The sequence below is a fragment of the Myxine glutinosa genome, chromosome 6 (assembly GCF_964187855.1).
Source record: "Myxine glutinosa chromosome 6, kmMyxGlut1.1, whole genome shotgun sequence".
Taxonomy (NCBI): Eukaryota; Metazoa; Chordata; class Myxini; order Myxiniformes; family Myxinidae; genus Myxine; species Myxine glutinosa.
Window position 1 is genome coordinate 27814456 of NC_136266.1, and position 20518 is coordinate 27834973.

Here is a 20518-nt window from a genome sequence, read left to right on the forward strand (position 1 = left end):
TCCTGCGACGTTTTACGCCTTTCAGCATGACAACTCCCACTACGACTGGCAAAAGTGGCATGCTGCCAACCGTTATGCCAAGTGTTATGCCAATCGTACCGAAATACTTAATGTCTGGTACCCAACCCATCGCCGCTCCAAGAGTCTGTCTCAATCCTGTTACCACTCCCCAGAAGGGTAAACCCCAACGTGTCATTGCGCCAGGCTTACCATCACAGACATTCCGCTCCACTACCGCGATGACACCACCCGCGAGAGTCGCTAACCAACCACATGTGCAGACCACCGCCACACCTCCACGGTCACTGCCTATTTCTGCCCCCTTGACGGTTCGGGTGATGATGGACCAGCTGGAGGGGACTCCGGCGTCGGACAGGGCGATAGTGAACCACCCACCGGAGACTCCCACAATGGACCAGGAAATTACGAACTGCCCTCAGAGGACTCCGACGATTGATCGGGTGGTGACGGGCCGCCCGAAGCGAATTATCAAACCACCAGCCCGATTCAATTCAGAAGAATATCAATTATAAACTCATGTGATCCTTTTTCTCGGTCTCCAGTTTCGTTCTATTCTGTGTCACAATTGAACGTTTTTGGGAAAGGGAGATAGACAACTCTTGTATGGTGCTGTTCTCTATTGCGTTCTCATCTTGTGTAATACTGCGCATTGTTATTTGCATATTCTGTATCTATTATCTTATTCTAATATCTACCATCGCTTTCTTTGTCTTGCAGATTGATTGTTCATCGTTGTTGCTAATAAACCTGCATTCAATTGATACATTCTTGTTTAGTGTACACCCAGCGGTAACCGCTACAATACTATATTATATACCGTTCAACTTGCAAATCGCCCTTTTCTCCAGGATACCTGCATATTCGGTACGCCAGGGTTCATCATATATATTGCAAGACCTGTCATTGAAATACAAACATTTATCCTTGTCTATTTGGAAAGTTGCTTAAGGAAAAGTTTTTGTGAGAATCAGGATGTGAACCTTCCGTGCATGGAGATTTGTTTTTCTTACGCGGCCGTTGTTGGCTCAGGCGGAATAATTAGCGGCTGCATTTTCCGCAGAGAGACGAAAATTAACATTTTGGGCATTTTTCCTCCTAAGGTTTAAGGTAAGAGTATGCCGTATGTCACTAATGCTAATATTTAGTCCATTTCCCTCTTATAACAGGAAATTCATTGAGGAAAAAGAATTGTGTAAAGAAGAAGATTTGCGTTCCTGGAGTGCGTCTCTTAGGCTTATGCCACGTCCACGATCTGGCATGATGTCGGCACGCGTTTCACCATCGGCCTCCTCCTCGTTGTTGCTGTTGCTGGTGTTGGGGTTTGCAGCGCTCACGGGTCACACAGAAAATCCGCACGATGCGCTGGATCACGTGATCGCGTTCAGTGCTGACAGAAAACCCCGTCAGCCTGTGGGCGTGGCTCGACCCCGCAGGTAAACAGCGGATCTGTGTTTAAAATGATTCACGGTTCAGAACCGCGTTGAAGTGAAGAGCAATCAGAGATTGGTTACCTGAACATCTTCTGAGGCTTTTAAGTATTCAGTGTATTTAAGGGTTTTTGGGGTATTTTGGGTACTTTGAGTCTTTTGAGTCTTTAATGCAGTGGTTCCCAACCTTTTCTATGCCCCACACCCCTAGGAAATATTTGGTTAATGTTCGCACCCCCTACAAAAGTAATATCACATTTGAAGATGAAGAAGTCAAATTTTTGAACCACAAATTGAACCACATACAATACTGTGGATGAACAAATCGAACTAAAAAAAATAAGATTTTAACTCTGTGCATGAAATGCAAATATAAATTGAGCAATTTGATTCTAATTTATTCAGAAAAAAAAATGAAACGGTAAAATCTATTCCAATTGTGAACATAAAATTCAATGACTTCTATATTTTTGAACCACAAATTGAACCACATACAATACTGTGGGTGAACAAATCGAACTAAAAAAATAAGATTTTAACTGTGCATACAACAACAAAACAACATGCATTTTAAGGCCATTTTCCCTGCTAGAGTGGGGGTTAGCCTTGCGGTCCCCATGACGATCTTCTCCATTTTGCCCTATTTTCTGCATCTCTCCTTGTTAACCCCCTTGCCCGCATTTCTTCTTCCACCATCTTCAGCCAAGTCTTTCTCGGTCTTCCCCGTCTTCTACTTCCTTCTACATTCATTTCCATCACTCTTCTCAACCAGTCACTTTCATCCTTCCTCAACACATGACCAAACAATCTCAACCTGTTCCTCTTCACAGCATCAATCACAGGCTCTATTCCCATCATCTTTCGCAATTCATCATTTGTCTTCCTCTCTCTCAACGATACTCCGCACATCCGTCGGAGCATTCGCATTTCCACCCTTTCCAACCTTCGTTGCTGCTCTACGTTCATTACCCATGTCTCGCTCCCATAAATCATAACACTTCTCACACATGCAGCATACACCTTTCCCTTCAGCTTCAACGACACTCCCCTCATCATCAGCACGCCACTCAATTCCCGAAACTTCTTCCATGCACATCTCACTCGAGCAACCGTTGCCGAGTCTGATCCACCTTCTCCATTCAGCATGTCTCCGAGGTAGCAAAATGTTTTCACACCTTCCAGCTTCACGCCGTCTCCAAGATCCAACTCAACATTTCCTCCATCTGCAGCTCCCTCTGTGCACACCTTACATTTGAATGTAGCTGCCACACTGGTTAATGACCCTCTCAGACCACTACATTTTTGATGAACCCACTCAGCGCACATTGTGCACTGAATGGAGTTCACTCCGACACCCTTCCTACACACAGCACAGGGCCACTTCCCAGTTCTTTCCACCTCAACACATGCTTTACCACTTGCCATCACCTTCGTCTTTCCGATATTCACCTTCAGACCTTTTGTCTCCATACATTCCTTCCACGTGTTCATCTTTTCCTTCAGTCCATCCATACTTTCTGCAATCAACACCAGATCATCTGCATACAACAACTCCCACGGTAAACCCTCCTTTACGTTCTGAGCCAGCACCTCCATCACAGCTACAAATAGTAGTGGACTTAGTACCGACCCCTGATGCACTCCCACCTTCACCTCAAACTCACCACTGTTCCCGTCCTTCGTCCTTACAGCTGTGCGCGCTCTTTTGTACATTGCCATCACGACTCTGATCAACCATTCCTCCACTCGTAACTTCCTCAAAGCCCATGTCAATACTTTGCGTGGAACCCGATCGAATGCTTTCTCCAGATCAACAAACCCAAGAAACAACTTCTTCCTCTTCTCCATGTACTTCTCCTGCAACTGCCTCACAATGAAAAGCGCATCTGTCGTTCCTCTTCCTGGCATGAATCCAAACTGCATTTCGTCGATCTTCACTTTCTTCCTTATCCTCCTCTCCAACACCCTTTCCAATACCTTCATTCCATGCTCCAATAACTTTATCGCTCGGTACGAGCCACACTCCAGAGGGTCACCTTTCCCCTTGTATAGAGGGACGAGGGTACTCAGTTCCCAATCCACTGGAATGCGGCCTTCTTTCACCACCAGATTACAGATCTCTGTCATTCTCTTCACACCCCAACTTCCTGCTGCCTTCAACATATCTCCCACAACTCCCGTCGGCCCTCCCACTTTTCTACCCTTCATTGCTTTTATCGCTTCCTCAACTTCCTTCTCAGTTATCTTCTCTGCCGGTCCTAAAACTGGGTTACTCTCTATGTTGCCATCCCATTCATTCTCTGTATTCAACAGCATTTCCATATATCTTTTCCATCTTCCTTTAATTCCATCTGGGTCGACAACGATTTGTCCCACTTCATCCTTCAAGCAACTCACCCCCATCACATCACACCTCTCTTTCGCTATCTGCTTTGCAATCCTGAATACTGCTCTCTGACCCTCTTCCGAATCCAAGCGTTCTCCGAACATTTTCCTACATGCCTCCTGCGCCTTTGCTACCTCTTTCTTTGCAGCCTTCCTGGCTGCCTTATAACTTTCATGCTCTGCTGTTTCTGCTCCCGTACCCTTCGCCTTCTGCCACTCCTTGAACTTCTTCCTCTTCTCGTCAATCCTCTTTCCAACTTCATCATCCCACCACCATGTTTCCGAGTGCCTCTGTGGTCCTTTTGTCCATCCACATACCTCACTAACGGCTCCCAACAGACTACCTTTCATTGACATCCAACCACTTTCAAGCTCAACCACATCATCCTCGACCCTACTCAGCCTCTCTTTTAATGCCTCCCTTACTGTCACCTCTTTCAACCTCCACACCTTCGTTCTCGGTTGGTACTTCACCCGCCGAGCTCTCCTCGCACCTTTCACCCTTATGTCGCAGACAACCAAGTGGTGCTGTTAAACAGCCTCCTCCCCCGGGATCACCTTTGTGTCCCAGAGGTGCCCCCTATCTCGCCTACGCACCATCAGGTAGTCAACGGTTTGTGCATGAAATGCAAATATAAATTGAGCAATTAGATTCTAATTTATTCAGAAAAAAAAATGAAACCGTAAAATCGATCCCAATTGTGAACATAAAATTCAATGACTTCTTTGTTCCTGCTTCTCTTTCATAATTTTGTCAAAACGTGGAACTTTCTTGCTGACTGCGATCCGCAGGTCTGCCTGTGGATTCAGGCGATTCCTGGAGTTTGTCTTGATTGAAAAAAGAGAACTGAATCCAGATTCACACAAGTCTTTGCAAATGGAATGAGGACACTGAGTGCTTTTCCACCAAGTCTTGGGAACATATCCAGTGCTGCACACCAAAACTCCTCCAAAGTCTTGCTTTCAAATTGCATTTCAAGAGCTCGATTTGTCCGCAAAGCAATAAGATCTTCCTTCAGTTCTTCATCATTTGACATTTTCTCCATATTGTCGGAATATGGATTCATGATCCATTCTTCTGAAATCTTCAGGTCTCCTGCAGCAAAATATCCATCAAACGATTCTGACAGCATTTCCAAATGAGCCACAATTTCTTCACGCACAGTAGGAGTTATGGATCAAGCATCATCAACCACCTCTTCAAGTAAAGGAAAATTTGAGAGATTGCCTCTTTCCATCCTTTGACACCAAAGACGTAACTTTTCTTTGAAGGCATTCAACTTTTCACAAGCCTTCAATATGTTTATCCCTTTTCCTTGAAGAGAAACACTCAGGTCATTCATACGAGTGAAAATGTCAGCTAAGTAAGCCAGCATTTGGGCGAATTGCTGTGATTCCAATGCCCCAACCAGATCACATTCACGCTCTTCCAGAAAAACTTTGATTTCTTCCCGCAGTTCAAAGAAGCAGGTTAAAGCTTGTCCTCGTGACAACCAACGGACTTCTGTGTGGAAAAGCAAAACAGAATGCTCACTTCCCAGATCTTCACAAAATGATTTGAAGATGCGATGGTTCAAAGCACGTCCCCTGATCCAGTTGATGATTTTCACACAAGTATCAAGGACTTTCTTCAAATTTGGAGGCAATGTTTTTGATGCCAAAGCATGCCGATGAAGAAAACAATAGGTAACTTGCAAGTCTGGAATCTCCTTTTTCATCAATGCAGAAAAGCCAGATTTATTTCCAAGCATTGCAGGTGCCCTGTCAGTGTACACAGAACCAATGACTGATATCTAAATCATGTTTGGCAAATAAGTCCTTCACCAGCTGCATCACATCCTTTGCAGTTGTGCTTGTTTTCAAATCTTCAAAAAACAGGAAATCTTCCTTCACATCACCATCATTGACATACCTCACTAATGTGATGAGTTGACAACAACTGGGGACATCAGTTGACTCATCCAACTGAATGGGGATTTTAAGAGGACGAGCTCTGATATCTGAGATGACTTGGTCCAAAATATCACTCAAATCACTGATTCGGTTGTGAATGACATTATTTGATAGGGGCACCTGTTCAAATCTTTTTCTTGCTTCTTTGCCCAGGATAGTTGTTGCCATTTCCAGTGCACATGGCTTGATGAGATCTTCTGCAATTGTATGGGGCTTCTTGGATTTGGCCACTGCATATGCCACTTGGTATGAAGCAAGAAGTAGTCGTTTTTCAACAAACGAAACCCAACTTTGGAAGAGTTCCTACAGAATCAAAACGAGGTCTTTTGATTTTCAATGACCCAACATCATGTCCTTCAACATCAGCTCCGCCATGCTTGTTCTTGAAGTGCTATTGAAGCTTGGATGGTTTCAGATTTGAGTTGGAAAAGAAAACGCTACAAAGAGTGCACTGGGGTTTTTGAAAGCCATCATTTCCCGTTATGCAAGTGAAACCAAAGCGCACACAGTCATCATTCCATTTCCTTCTTTTTGACATGATGAAGGGTTAATCTGCAAAACAGAAAGAGAAAAATATCAGCTAATATGAGAAAAAAATATAAAAATATGTAAAAAGTATACAATGGTGTATACAGGTTATAACAAGTTGCTACACGATAAGAGTTTGTGCTGAAAAAAGACAAAAAAAATGAATAAAGTATACGGATTGGAACATGTTTGACTTGGTTTGAGACGTTGTTTGCAGTGGCGTGCGGTGATTTTTCGTCATGGGGAAGCAATTTAAGCTACACATAAAAAAAAAAAAAAATACACGAGATGACCCGTGAACCCGTTGGGTTCCCATTGTGACAGCGGTTGATGAGGAAAAAAAAAAAATTCACTTTTAATATTGAGTGGTCAAACTTTAATTTGAAGAAAATTTGAGCATTTACCTCGAGTCACCGTTCAACGAATCACGCGTTTAATGACAACAATCTTGGTTGATCTCCCATCCTTTTTTTCTTTCTTTCTTTTCGTGTGTGTGTGTGTGTGTGTGTGTGTGTGTGTGTGTGTGTGTGTGTGTGTGTGTGTGTGTGTGTGTGTGTGTGTGTGTGTGTGTGTGTGTGTGTGTGTGTGTGTGTGTGTGTGTGTGTGTGTGTGTGTGTGTGTGTGTGTGTGTGTGTGTGTGTGTGTGTGTGTGTGTGTGTGTGTAAAGAGAAAGAGAGAGAAAAGAGAAAGAAGAGAAAGAAGAAAAAGAGAGAAAGAAAGACTTAAAAGTTTTATGACATGTTCAAAAGGCACACTGGTAGGTGGCTGAGTCTGACACAAGGACACAAGCCACTCTTTGTCGCACCCCCGGTTGGGAACCCCTACTTTAATGGGTCTTAGGGTTGTGCAGGGAAAAATGTAATTAATACACACACTCACGTTCTGTGTAGACAAACTGACCCAAATGCAGTACCCTCTCCTCCAGCAAGGGTAATAATAGATATAGGCAGGGATGTGTTCCATTATCAATTAGAATGGCAATCGATGGAGCCCTTTTGTATCCCACTGATAGTCCAGGGTCTGATATATCTGGATTCAGACCCGAATCAAAATCTAATCGACTTGATCTTGTTACCTACCCAACTCTTCCACCAAGTTTTGGCATAACTCGTCCACAACTTTTTGAGATATCGTGCTTCGTATTGTTTTTGGCCCTATCTTTCAATGGTGATGAATGACTTAAAAAAATTAATCTGATCTGGATTTGGATCTTCACCAAAATTGAATCTATTTTTGTTTGGCAAACACACAACTTCTCCACCAGATTTTGTATGAATCTGCCCACAACCTTTTGAGATATCCAACAGACAGACAAACAGACGGTGGAAACATAATGTCTGTCCACCTTCGGCAGCAGAGGCAATCAACTTGGAGAACACTCGTCAAATGGCTCGCTTGATTTTAAGCACTGAGCAAGCTTTTTTTTTTTTTTTTGTATACTGAATCGAGGCTCGTGAAAGAGCTAACATTTACTTCACAAACAAATCAACCAGACAAACAAAATATATAAAAAGAGGGAGCGGAAGACGAGATTGGGAGAGAAGGGGAAGCACACAAACACAACATTTGAGAGCAGGGAGATGTGTGGGAGGGAGAGGGCTTGGGGGGGAGGAGGCGTGGGGGGCGTGGGGGGACGGGGGGAGAAGTATAAAACACAAGGACACCAAGGACTTCCAGGACAGAAGTTGGTATTTCAAAAAAGTGGAATTGGGGTGAAATTAGCGGGGGTAGAAAAGATCAAGGTTTTGAATGGGGGAAGATAGGAGATGGTGGTGAACAGCTGTTTTAAAGACCTGGAGGGTGGAGTGGGATTGAAGAGAGTGAGGGAGCTTGTTCCAGAGGCGGGAGAAAAGAGGAATGAAGGAGTGAAGGTGAGCAGAGAGTCTTGATTTTGGCAGTTTAACCATAAGAGGGTTGCAGGCAGATCTTGTGTGACCTGTAGGAATATTTGAGGGACAGAGCCAAGAGAGAGCTGGGGGGGGGGGGCTTGGGGCCCCCCCGCAAGGCCAGAGAGGAGTCGGTAGAAGACTGAAAGACCACCAACCTGCCTGCGGTGAGTGAGTGAGAGGCCCTTGGAATTAGCTTCATCATGGGAGATTCCAATGATTCTGAATGCTTTGGTTTCAACAGCGTGAAGACGAGCTAGGTGTGAGGCAGGAGCACCAGCCCAGAGGGGAGAGCAGTATTCCATTGAGCTGCAGATGAAAGCCTTGTATGTGGTGAGGAGCTCAGGTGTGCCAAGGAAGGACTTCGCACGACGGAGAATGCCCAGTCGGTGACTGGCTTTGGAGGCCAGATTTGAAATGTGGTTTTCCCAGGAAAGATCATGGCAGAAATGGTTGATAAGGAACGGCTGACTTAGAAAGCGATAGCAAGCTGCTTGGTAACTGAACACACCCCAGGTATCAAGTGTGAACTCGGTGTTTAGTGTGAGAAGGAACGAACCTGATTGTGTAAGTATAATTTTTTATCTATCCATTCTCTTGATGGGACCACCTTTCCAAACTCAGTAAAAAAAAAAAAAGAGACTGTGGGTCCTGAAGCTCACCTGAATCAGAGGCAAAAGTCACTCAACCCCACCCCCACAGACACCCTCAAACCCTGATATTTTAATGATGTGAACAAACTTTGGTGGTACGTTATGGGCGATTTAGGTTGTGATCAAGTTTCATTGAAATTGTGTGTGTAGTTTCAGAGAAGAGTGGGTACCTGTTTTGGGTGGGGTCAAAACCCTTCAGACCACCTTATACCTTCAAACCACCTTATATCTTCATACATTGGTACATCAAGGGTTGTGAAGGTTGTGGGCAAGTTTCATCAGAATTGTGTGTGTAGTTTCGGAGAAGAGAGCTAATACCTATTTTGGTGGGTCAAATCCCCCCTCCCTCTCCCTGCCCACGTAGACCCCTCTGAGCGCATATTTTGATGCGGTCAATACACCTTTGTTAGGTATCGATATGAAGCTTGTGGTCAAGTTTTATCAAAACTGTGTGTTTGGTTCAAGTGATAATGACTGAAGTGTTTACGGACTCACTCACTCACTCGCATATGGACACTGCTCGATCGCATAAGCTCACTGGACTAAAGTCCAGGTGAGCGAAAAACAAATGCAACGCACTATTTTTCAAGATGGCTGCCATGTATTTATTGTTGCTTTGTAGTGCTGGTCACTGCCAGATTGGTTTGATAAAGGCAAAGATCAAGTGAAATGTGTATCTCAGAGCCAGGATGTTAACCAAAATAGCATAGTTTTACCACAAATGTGTATATGGGCAAAAATGAGTCTGCATATCCATGTGGTATTCTTTATAGCACTTACCAAAAAACAGGTATACATGTGATGTGAATGCCACTTATTGTGACATGACAACTCTGAACATTAATGAACTATGTTTTACAGTGAAACTATTGAAGATAGTTAAACCTGGAGCACACTTGGGACACTCGGGGCACTCATCTACCAGATAAAACACAATGTCAGTTTGTCCCCCTTCATAAGGGTAGATTTTAAAGGCCAATCTTTTAACATGAATGCATTCACCATCGTATACTTTTGAGGATAAAACAAACTCGAAAAACATTTTCCATAAGAGTAAATATGTCTCTTCTATTGGAATTGTAGACAGTGGCTTGCAAACCGAGTCTCAATGGCGGTGTACAGAAGCATTTATTTAAAATAAGAATAAATACAGGGTGAGCCAGAATTTTTGAAATTCGTGTGAAGGAAATTTAAAAAATTGTATTTCAAAATGAATTCAATCATGATATTGAAGTACATAACATGCATTTTTATTATTTTCTATTTTTTACTGATTTAGTTTTATTTTTTGGAGGCAGAACACTTGAGTGACCATGTGGAACTGGTCGGGTAAAGAATGCTCTTTCACTTTGTGAGGGAATACTTTCATTTATGGACGGAAATGAAAACCAAAACATTGCTAACAATTTGTTCATGTCCGATGAAGCACATTTTCATCTGTGTGGCTTTGTCAACAAGCAAAATACTCGTTTTCGGGCAGCCGAAAACCCAAGAGAAATGCACACGAAACCGTTAAACAGTCCCAAAGTCACAGTGTGGTGTGCACTTTCGTCGTTCGGCATCATCGGGCCTTACTTCTTTGAGAAAGGTAATGGAAATGCCGTCACCGTCACTGTTACTGCAGCTCGATATACTGATATGGTTTCTAACTTCTTCTCCGGACAATTTAAAAGATTTGCAGAAATGAGCCCAATTGTGGGGTTTTAGCAAGATGGTCCAACCTCCCACACCACCAGAGTGTCCATGACTACTGTAAGGGCACTCTTTCCAAAGCATGTCCTTTCCAGAAACGGCGATATTCCATGGCCAGCAAGGTCACCCGATTTGAATGTATGTGATTATTTCTTGTGGTCATATCTAAAGGACAAAGTGTATTTTAACCGTCCACAAATTTTTCATGAATTTGAGGAAAACATCAAACGCGAAATCAATGATATTGACGTGGTCATGTTGCAGAACGTCATGAATAATTGGCATCCAAGATTGGAGGAATGTGTCAGACGAAATGGTGCGCCTCCAAGATGTTCTTTTCCACAAATAAATGGAATGTTATGTGCTTCACTTTCTTGTGAGAATTTGTTTTGAAATACAACTTTTTATTACCTTTACACGAGTGTTAAAAATAACCATATTTCTGGCTCACCCTGTTCAAGGTGCTTTGAGGTGAAATTCGCTGCATGTGATGTGCAACAAGCGCAGAGTAAAACGAGAGTTCATTTACATCCCTAGGATGTCTAATTAATAAATAAAGGAGATAGAAGCACACCTGACACTAGGCCGAGGCTTCAGACTTTTGCATGGTCACGAGGCTGCACCATCGAATAAACTGTTCCAACCCGTCATTTTTGACGGTCGTTTTTCTGGTCACTACATAAAAAAGAGGATACATTCGCAAATTATCTCCTGATGCAATGTCATACAGTCATGGCCAAAAATATTGGCACCCTTACACTTTTTTCAAATAATGCACCATTTCTTCCAGAAAATTGTTGAAAATAAAAAATATTGTGATGTAAATATCCGCAGATGTATTTCTTTGGTTTGCAGTGGAACAAAACCAAAAAAGCTGAAAAAATTACGAAATCTCAGCTTATTCCACACAGAAATCCTAAAATGGCACAGACTATATTATTGATACCTTTTAGAAGTTAGGAGAACTAATTAGATTTCAAGCAGGTGATTCTCCTTTGCTTTGGAATTGAACTCAACTATGGTGGGTTGTAGGTGCCTGCAATATTAAAAACACTCATTCAACCAGTTTGAATAGAGAAAAGGAGTCATTCTGCTGTTTTGTGTCACTGTGTGTACCACAATGAGCATGGAGAAAAGAAAGAAAACCATAGGAGGTTTTGGAGGTCAGACCCAAGATTGTAGCCAAGTATGGACAATCAAGGCTACATGTCCATCTACAGAGACTTGATGTTCTTGTGTACACTGTACACAATGTTATCAGGAAGTTTAAGGCCCATGGCACTGTTGCCAACTTCCCTGGACGAGGCCGCAAGAGAAAACTTTATCTAAGATTGCTGTGAAGGATTGTTCGAATGGTGGAGAAAGCACCTCGATCTGCCAAACAGATTTCAAGCTGACATTCAGACACAAGGTACGACAGTTTCAACTCGCACCATCCGTGGCCAACTCTGAAAGGGGGTTCTATGGTAGGAGCCTACTGCTGAGAGAGAGACATAAGAAAGCCCGACTGGAGTTTGCCAAAACGCACCTGAAAAGCCAAAATCATTCTGGGAGAATGTCCTGTGGACAGATGAGACCAAATTAGAGCTTTTTGGTAAAGCACATCATCTCTATGAATGAATGAATGAATGATCGTTTTAAGGCCATTTCCCCCGCGAGAGCGGGGGTTAGCCTTGCGGGCCCCATGACGATCATGGTTCCCTGTTTGAGGCAATGTTTTTATGGCCGGATGCGCTTCCTGACTTCAACCCTTAGTCGCCTCTTACGATGCGCAGGGACACGGTGTACCTATTCTAACCGGGGTGCACACCGGGATCATTCATCCCAGCGAGCTGGTACTCAATTTGCCGACCTCGGAAGAATGACAGGCTGAGTCAACCCCCCTGGCGTTAATTCAGCGATCGACCGGGATTCAAACCCAGGATCCTAGGATCCCAAGCCGGCACCCTAACCGCTAAGCCAACACTAGGAAGCACATCATCTCTATGTTTACAGAAAACAAAATTAAGCCTTAAAAGAAAAGAACACCTTCCCTACAGTCAAACATTGAGGAGGTTCAGTGATGTTTTGCAGTTGCTGTGCTGCCTTTGGCACTGGGTGCCTTGAATGTGTGCATGGCATCATGAAATCAGATTTCCAAGGCATTTTGGAGCACAATGGAGACCCAGTGTCAGAAAGCTGGGTCTCCGTCGAAGGTCATGGGTCTTGCAGCAGGACAATGAGCCCAAACACACTTCAAAAAGCACCCAGGAATGGTTCAAGCCAAAATGCTGGACTGTTCTGAAGTGGCCAACAATGAGTCCAGATCCAAATCCCATTAAACACCTTTGGGAAGATCTGAAAACAGCATTTGGGAGAAGGCACCTTTCAAATCTGGGAGAACTGGAGCAGTTTGCACAAGAAGAGTGGGCCAAACTGCCATTGGAGAAGTGCAGGAAGCTCATTCATGGCTTTCGGAAGTGCTTGACTGCAGTTATTTTGTCCAAAGGCTGTGCTACCAAATACTAAGTCTGGGGTGTCAATAATTTTGTCAATTCCATTTTTTTTTTTTCTGATTTTAAAAGGATATATTAAGTTCAGATTCAAAAACAAAGGTTCCGTAATATTAACAGTGAAATAAGCAATTGTGGAGACCAAATACTTTTGTCAATTTCAACTTATTTTTTGAGAAAATTGTGAGTTATTTGAAAAAGGTGCAAGCATGCCAATATTTTTGGCCATGACTGTAGCTATGTATTGCAAAATACATACAATGAGCAGGTGATGTCATTCATCAAACTGTTATTGTCTATCGATTGTCACATTCTCCAGGACCTTTACAGAAGAGCTGTGCACTTCAAGGCTGCCCTGAAACACTTGCAGTGTCTTTTGCACCCTTCATTGCATCTACAATAGAGTAATTCATAACAGGAACGTGCTGCCTCAGGGAGTGTGGTCCGCAATGGTTCCTCTCGTCTTGCAGAGGTTTTCATTCCACCCCAGTTCCTTGGATCAGGAAGTTCGAGGGAAGGGAGGAAAGCAGGGCCCCATTTGTCTGTCCCTCAGTATGCAGCCCACTTTACATGGTCGAACAGTGCAGGTCGAGTTGGTGGGATGTCAATAGCCCTGCTTTTCCTTGTGAATAACTTTCCTGGCTCCATTCACATCCATCTGGTCACTTCTTCAGTCATACATGAGTATGTCATTCACTTTGTATGCAAAGGGAGTCTGACATCTCGGGTGGACTCAGTGTGGTGCTTCTTAAAATGGCTGGTGGAACATTGGAGTGGAAGTTCGGAAGCTCCGAAATGGTATTTTATTATTATTATTATTTGTTTATGCCTCTGCCCCCAAGGTGGCTGGAGACATTATGTTTTCGGGTTATCCGTCCAACCATCCGTATGTACGTCCATCTGTCCGTACGGGCTAAACCTTTTCTTTTTTTTTCAACAACCACATATCCGATTGTGACAAAACTTTCAGCGTAGGAGCAACACGCATGTATAATGTTTTTGTGATAATTGTGACATCATATGTGAAGTGGTATGGCAGCCATCTTGGATTAAACGCAAATATTTGAGAATTCCGTGTCCTGTTCCTTGAGCGAGGAAGCCACTTCGATCTCTCCACGGCATCAGAGTTTAAGTATTTTCCCATCCGTGTCTTTGTCAAATTTCCACTCGTTATTTTATTGTGTATGTTAGCCTGGTGTTGGCTTCGCGGTTAGGGTGCCGGCTTGGGATCCTAGGATCCTGGGTTCGAATCCCGGTCGATCGCTGAATTAACGCCAGGGGGGCTGACTCAGCCTGTCATCCTTCCGAGGTCGGCAAATTGAGTACCAGCTTGCTGGGATGAATGATCCCGGTGTGTACCCCGGTTTAGAATAGGTACACCGTATCCCTGCGCATCGTAAGAGGCGACTAAGGGTTGGCATCAGGAAGGGCATCCGGCCATAAAAACATTGCCTCAAACAGGGAACCATGATTGTCATGGGGCCCGCAAGGCTAACCCCCGCTCTAGCGGGGAAAATGGCCTTAAACGATCATTCATTCATTCATTCATTCATATTCATTTCATTGTGTATGTGTTATTGTGTTTCTAGTTGGTTTTGGTTTGTAATTCATGCAAACTTGTGTATAATTAATCGTTTTCTGTTCGCACCATGTGCGCGGCCTGGTAACTTAAGGCTTCCCTCCCCCCGTCGGTGTTTTGTGAATTCAAGTTCTTTCCTTCGCTGTATTGCTTGTTTCTTAGATTTTCTCTTCTCCCCCTAACTTCTCCGAACATCTTTCCCTTTGTCTAACGTTTTCAGTACAAAAAATAATTATTATTTCCTCTCTCCTCCAGGGCCTCCACATGTGCTGTTGTCTCGCACCGCCCCCTTTATCTCCTTTTCTTCCACCTCTTCCTTCCATCTTCAGCCGATTACTCGCCTTTCCAATTCTAGTTTCCTCCATACTCATTCAACCCTTTCTCCTTACTCTGATCCACACCCTCACTTCAGGGACTTTTCCCAGATGGTTTTCATGGTTTTGTTTAAATATGTTTAAACTTTCCCCTGCAGTGTTTTATTCAGTGGTTCATTACAACACGCTGTTTTTCTTCCTATTTAAAAGGCTTTTTTCAATTTCCTCATCAAATCATTCCACTTAAAAAAAAAAAAATCGATCTCTTACAGTCCTTCCTTTCTACATTCTCTAAACTCATCTGCATTCCACCCCTCCTCCTATCGTTTTCAAACTGATCTCTGACTTGAAAATCACAATAAACCCAGTCTGCAACAAATGTTCGTTTTTCATTAAACATCCACTTTCTAAACTCCCCTCTCAACCCTCCCCTCAAACTCCTCCCTTGCCCTTCCCTTTCAATTCTCCCCCCTCACCCCTCCCCTCCTAAACTTCCCCTCACCCCTCCCCTCTGAAATTCCCCCCTCTCCCCTCCCCTCCGAAATTCCCCTCTCACCCCACCCCTTCAAAACTCCCCCCCTCCCCCCTCTCCTTCAAAACTCCCCCTCACTCCTCCCCTTCAAAACTGCTCCTCACCCCTCCCCTTCAAAACTCCCCCTCACCCCTCCCCTTCAAAACTCCTCGCCCCCACCCCTTCTCTTCTAATCTCCTCCCGACTATCTTTCTCCAATTCTCCCCCTCCCCACTCGTCCTCAAAGCTGCCTCCTCCCCACTTCCTTTCCCTTCCATCACATACCTCCACCTCCTCCAACCTTCGACTTTGCTCTGTCCCCCCCTCAAACAACACCTCACTGTGCCTCATATCATCACCATCAAACATTTTGTCCTCCTCATCCTTCCCTTTCTCATAACTCTTCTGCAATCTCTGACACACTATCAACAGCTCTCCCTACCTCCTCCTCTTCTGCCTCATCTACCCCTCCCCTGTCGAACCTGATTGATCTCTTCATACAGGTTGCTTCTGACAAACTAGACGTAATCTGCTTAACAGAAACTTTCCTCCTTCAAGATGTCTGATTCCTTAATATCTCTTCCTGGTTACTCCCTCCTCCGGTATGATAGACCTGAGCCTCGTCCTGGTGGTGGGGTGGCTATCTTTATCAAAAACTCTCTTCCTCACTCTCCTTGCACTGCCCTCTCTCCACCCCACCCCCCAGGAGTACCTCTGGCTACGTCTTCCTCTCTGCTCCCACTTTTTGTTCATACATGTTCTGTACCGTCCTCCAAACAGTGATGACTCCATTTACATCTCCCTGTCTGACAACATGGACCAACTTCCATCCACTCATCCCAACTCTCTTCCTCACATGAGGCGACTTCAACTGTCATCATGCCAGCTGGCTGGGTGTGGGTTCCTCTCACACCAGCCATGGCACCTCAGCAAAGGACTTCTGCGACTCACTGGGACTGACTCAATCTGTCAATTTCCTGACCCGGATCTCGGTCTTCTCTTCTTGACTTGGTTATGACTACCTTCCCTGCAAATGTCTGCTGCTCTTCTTCTGCTCCAATCGGTTCTTCTGATCATTTGCTTGTTGAAGTGGACATCTCTCTGGCCATTCTTGGAGAGCCTCCTCAGTGCCGACGAGTCTGGCATTTCACTCAGGCTGACTGGCACGGTCTTCAAGCAGCCATCAATCATCTGGACTGGTCTCCCATCTCCACTGCCTCTGACAAATACTCATCCTGGAAATTCTTCCAAAGTAAACTGCTCTCTCTCTCATGCATAGATTTATCCCATCTCGTCTTCAGTTGTCATGCCCTTCCTCACGTCCATGGTACACTGAAGCTTCTGGTGAGGCAGTTGCCATGAAGCAACTTGCTTTCACCCTCATGGAAGGTGAAGTACCAACTTCTAATCTGGTGTGTGGGTGTATCTCGGCATAACGAAGAATCCTATTGAAAATTGGGTCACCACGTCAAAATCCAAGGTGGCCACTGCCATGAATGTCTGAAACTTGTGAGCGAAATATCTTGAAAAATAAGCGAAGTACCAACTTCTCATCTGGTGTGTGGGTGTATCTCAGCATAAGGAAGAAGGCTATTGAAAATGGGTCGCCACGTCAAAATCCAAGATGGTCGCCTCCATGTATGTCTGAACCTTGTGAGCGAAATATCATATCATAGCATGTTTTCTGCAACTTCCACTTTGTCAACTCACATCACTTCCCCGAAGGGGGACCTAAGCGTAACGCTTTTTCCCCTTCCATCACCTCCCTTACCTCAAATGGCTACACAGCTGACGCCGCACGTGAAAAAGCCAAATGCCTCAACTCTGTTTGCCTCAAAATCATGTGTCCCGAACACATCTCTTTTGCTCAAGGTCATCTGCCATCTGCTTGGAAATCGGACAACATTACCGCTTTACACAAAAAAGGTGCAAAAACAGTTCCTTGCAACTACAGACCAATCAGCCTGCTCCCAATAATCAGCAAGGTCATGGAATCGATCATCGCTTCTAACATCAAATCCTTCCTTTTCTCCAATGGCCTGATCTTGGATCATCAATTTGGATTCAGACCAGGTAATTCTTCTCTGGACATGCTGCTTCTGCTGTCTCAACAATAGATGGAGGTCCTCATTGCCAAAAAGGAAATCAGTGCTGTCTCCCTTGACATATCATGTGCCTTTGATATGGTCTGGCACCCCTAATCTCTGCTCACCAAACTCTCCTCCTATGGTATCCATGGAAATCTCCACGCATGGCTTGTGGACTTCCCCTCTGGTTATAGTCAAGGTGTGGCCCTGAATGGATTTCTCTCATCTCCCCTTCCTGTTCAGGCTGGAGTGTTCCCCAAGGCAGTGTTCTGGGCCCTGTGCTTTTTCTGGTCTTCATCAATGTTTTCTCCGACTCTGGAAAGTCCTCTCTATCTCTTTGCTGATGACTCCACTCTCTGCCGCTCAATACCTCATCCCTCAGATCGGCAGTCTGCAGGCTCCTCACTCTCTGCAGACCTGGACAAAATCACAGACTGGTCAAACAAGTGGAGCATATCTTTCAATCCTGACAAATCTCACACTCTCACTATGTCTCCCCGAAAAGACCGACTGGACAGCCCTCCCATCTACTTTCTGAACAATCCTCTCCAAGAAGTTGTGTCACTTAAGCTTTTGAGTCTCTCTATCTGCCATGATCTTTCCTGGGAAAGCCGCATTTCCAAGCTGGCCTCCAAAACCTGTCGCCGACTGGGCATCCTCCGTCGTGCGAAGTCCTTTCTTGGCACACCTGAGCTCCTCACATGGCTTTCATCCGCAGCTCAATGGGACACTGTTCTCTCCTCTTGGCTGGTGCTTCTACCTCACACCAAGCTCGGCTTCACGCTGTTGCAACCAAACCTTTCAGAATCATTGGAATCTCCTGCGATGAAGCGAACTTCGAGGGCCTTTCACTCCCTGACCGCAGGCAGGTTGGTGGTCTTTCTGTCTTCTACCGACTCCTTCCTGGCTGAGCTCCCCCAGCTCTGTCTGTGCTCTGTCCCCCAAATATTTCTGCAGGTCGTTCAAGATCTGCCAGCAACCCTCTTATGGTGAAACCGCCAAAATCAAGACTCTCTGCTCACCTTCACTCTTTCATTCCTCTTTTCTCCCGCCTCTGGAATAAACTCCCTCACTCTCTTCAATCCCACTCCTCCCTCCAGGTCTTTAAAACAGCTGTTCTAGCTTGCAGTGTCCATGTGTTGTATACCTCTCCCACCTCTCCCACATCCCCCCTCCCCCCTTCCCATGCCTCTTCCCCCCCAAGCCCTTTCCCTCCCACAGATCTCCCGATGTCCCTGTTCTCTAATGTTGTACTTGTGTGCTTCCCTCTCTCTCCCCATCTTTGTTTCCCGATGCCTTTATCATATGTTTTATGTGTCGGTTTTTTTTTTTTTGTGATTAATGTTAGCTCTTACACGAGCCTCGATCTTGCATCAAAAAAAAAAAAATAATTATCTGAAACCTGTGAATAGAATGAAACTTGGCACATTGTCATGTACTCCCAATGGGGAACAAAGGCATGATAATGATGACATCATCAATGAAGTGGTATACCAGCTATAAATGTTTTAATTGAATTCCTTATCCTAAAAATCTGAAATTGCATGCACATGATCTGTGTAAATTCACCCATTTGTATTGAAATATTAAATTTATGACATCATAGGTCACATGGTTTTGCAGCCATATTGGATTTAACCTCAAACCTTCAAAACTTCTCCCAAACCACTGAAGCGATCGATTCAAAACTTTACTTGTTTAATCGGCTAGGCATGGCGATTAAAAGTTGATCATAAAAACGTCATCGGTCACATGGTGTGGCAGCCATATTGGATTGAAGGGAAATATTAAATAATTATATCTCAGAAACCAATTACTCTGTCGATGCTAAACTTTAGAAATGTCATCTAACACCATTGCTGCACATAGTTTGAAAAGGATGACGTCATAGCTCTTTCGAAAATGATAACAGCTCTTTTTGCTGTATATCCCGCCAGAGGGGGTTGCCCATATAGCACTCCTTGTCCTATTCATGATCGCCAGGGGTCTTCAATGGCAGACTCATCCGATCCTCCTCCCAGTGGGTTCTCCACTCTCGGTCACAAGCTGGGATACTGTGTCAAGGCATGGTGAGGGGCGACAGTCCTCGCTCTCCTTAAAAGGCTCATACATCTGAGGACATGCACAACTTCCCCACCCACAAAGCTTGCATACAATGATTCCTCCACAACTGCCATCCATTATATCTACACCTGCAGTGCACGACCAGCCATGGCCTGCATACACACCAAATCAATACAAAACTAGAACTGCACTCAGTCGAGAGCACACCTCCGCCTGGTGAACAGTTTACGTTTTGTATCCCACTGAATATGAATGAATGAATGATCGTATTAAGGCCATTGTTCCCCGCTAGAGCGGGGGTTAGCCTTGCGGGCCCCATGACAATCATGGTTCCCTGTTTTGAGGCAATGTTTTTATGGCCGGATGCCCTTCCTGACGCCAACCCTTGGTCACGCTCTTACGCGCAGGGATACGGTGTACCTATTCTAAATCGGGGTACACACCGTGATCATTCATCCCAGCGAGCTGGTACTCAATTTGCCGACCTCGGAAGGACGACAAGCTGAGTCAACCGCCGTGGCGTTAATTCAACGATCGACCGGGATTCGAACCCAGGATCCTAGGATCCCAAGCCGGCACCCTAACCGCTAAGCCAACACCAGGCTGTTTTGTATCCCACTGATAGGATGGATTTGGATTCTGACCTGAACCAAAATCTGATCGGCTTGTTCTTGTCACCAAATCAACTCATCCACCAAGTTTAGTCATAACTCGTCCATAACTTTTTAAAATATGTTGTATACCGCTTTTCACTCGATCTCTCAATGGTGAAGAATCACTTCAAATTTTAATAATTCTTGAAACCGACTCCATATTCAGATCTTCACCAAAATCGAAACTATTCGTCCTTTTCACACACACAACCTGCCCAACAAGATTCGTCCAAATCCGTCCACAACTTTTTGAGATATCCTACTATACATCAT

General features: G+C 44.5%; 1 protein-coding gene across 2 annotated transcripts in view; it reads left to right on the top strand.

The window, feature by feature from the left end:
* Window positions 1–1186: 1186 nt before the first annotated feature.
* Window positions 1187–20518, top strand: part of POFUT2 (protein O-fucosyltransferase 2) — a 115400-nt gene continuing 96068 nt past the window's right edge. Inside the window, exon 1 of one of the 2 annotated variants that reach the window (XM_068119780.2) lies at window positions 1187–1454. In XM_068119780.2, the coding sequence (XP_067975881.2) occupies window positions 1258–1454 (197 nt within the window). In that variant the 5' untranslated portion in view covers window positions 1187–1257. The remainder of the gene's footprint in view (window positions 1455–20518) is intronic. The other variant, XM_068119781.2, reaches the window with a different exon arrangement.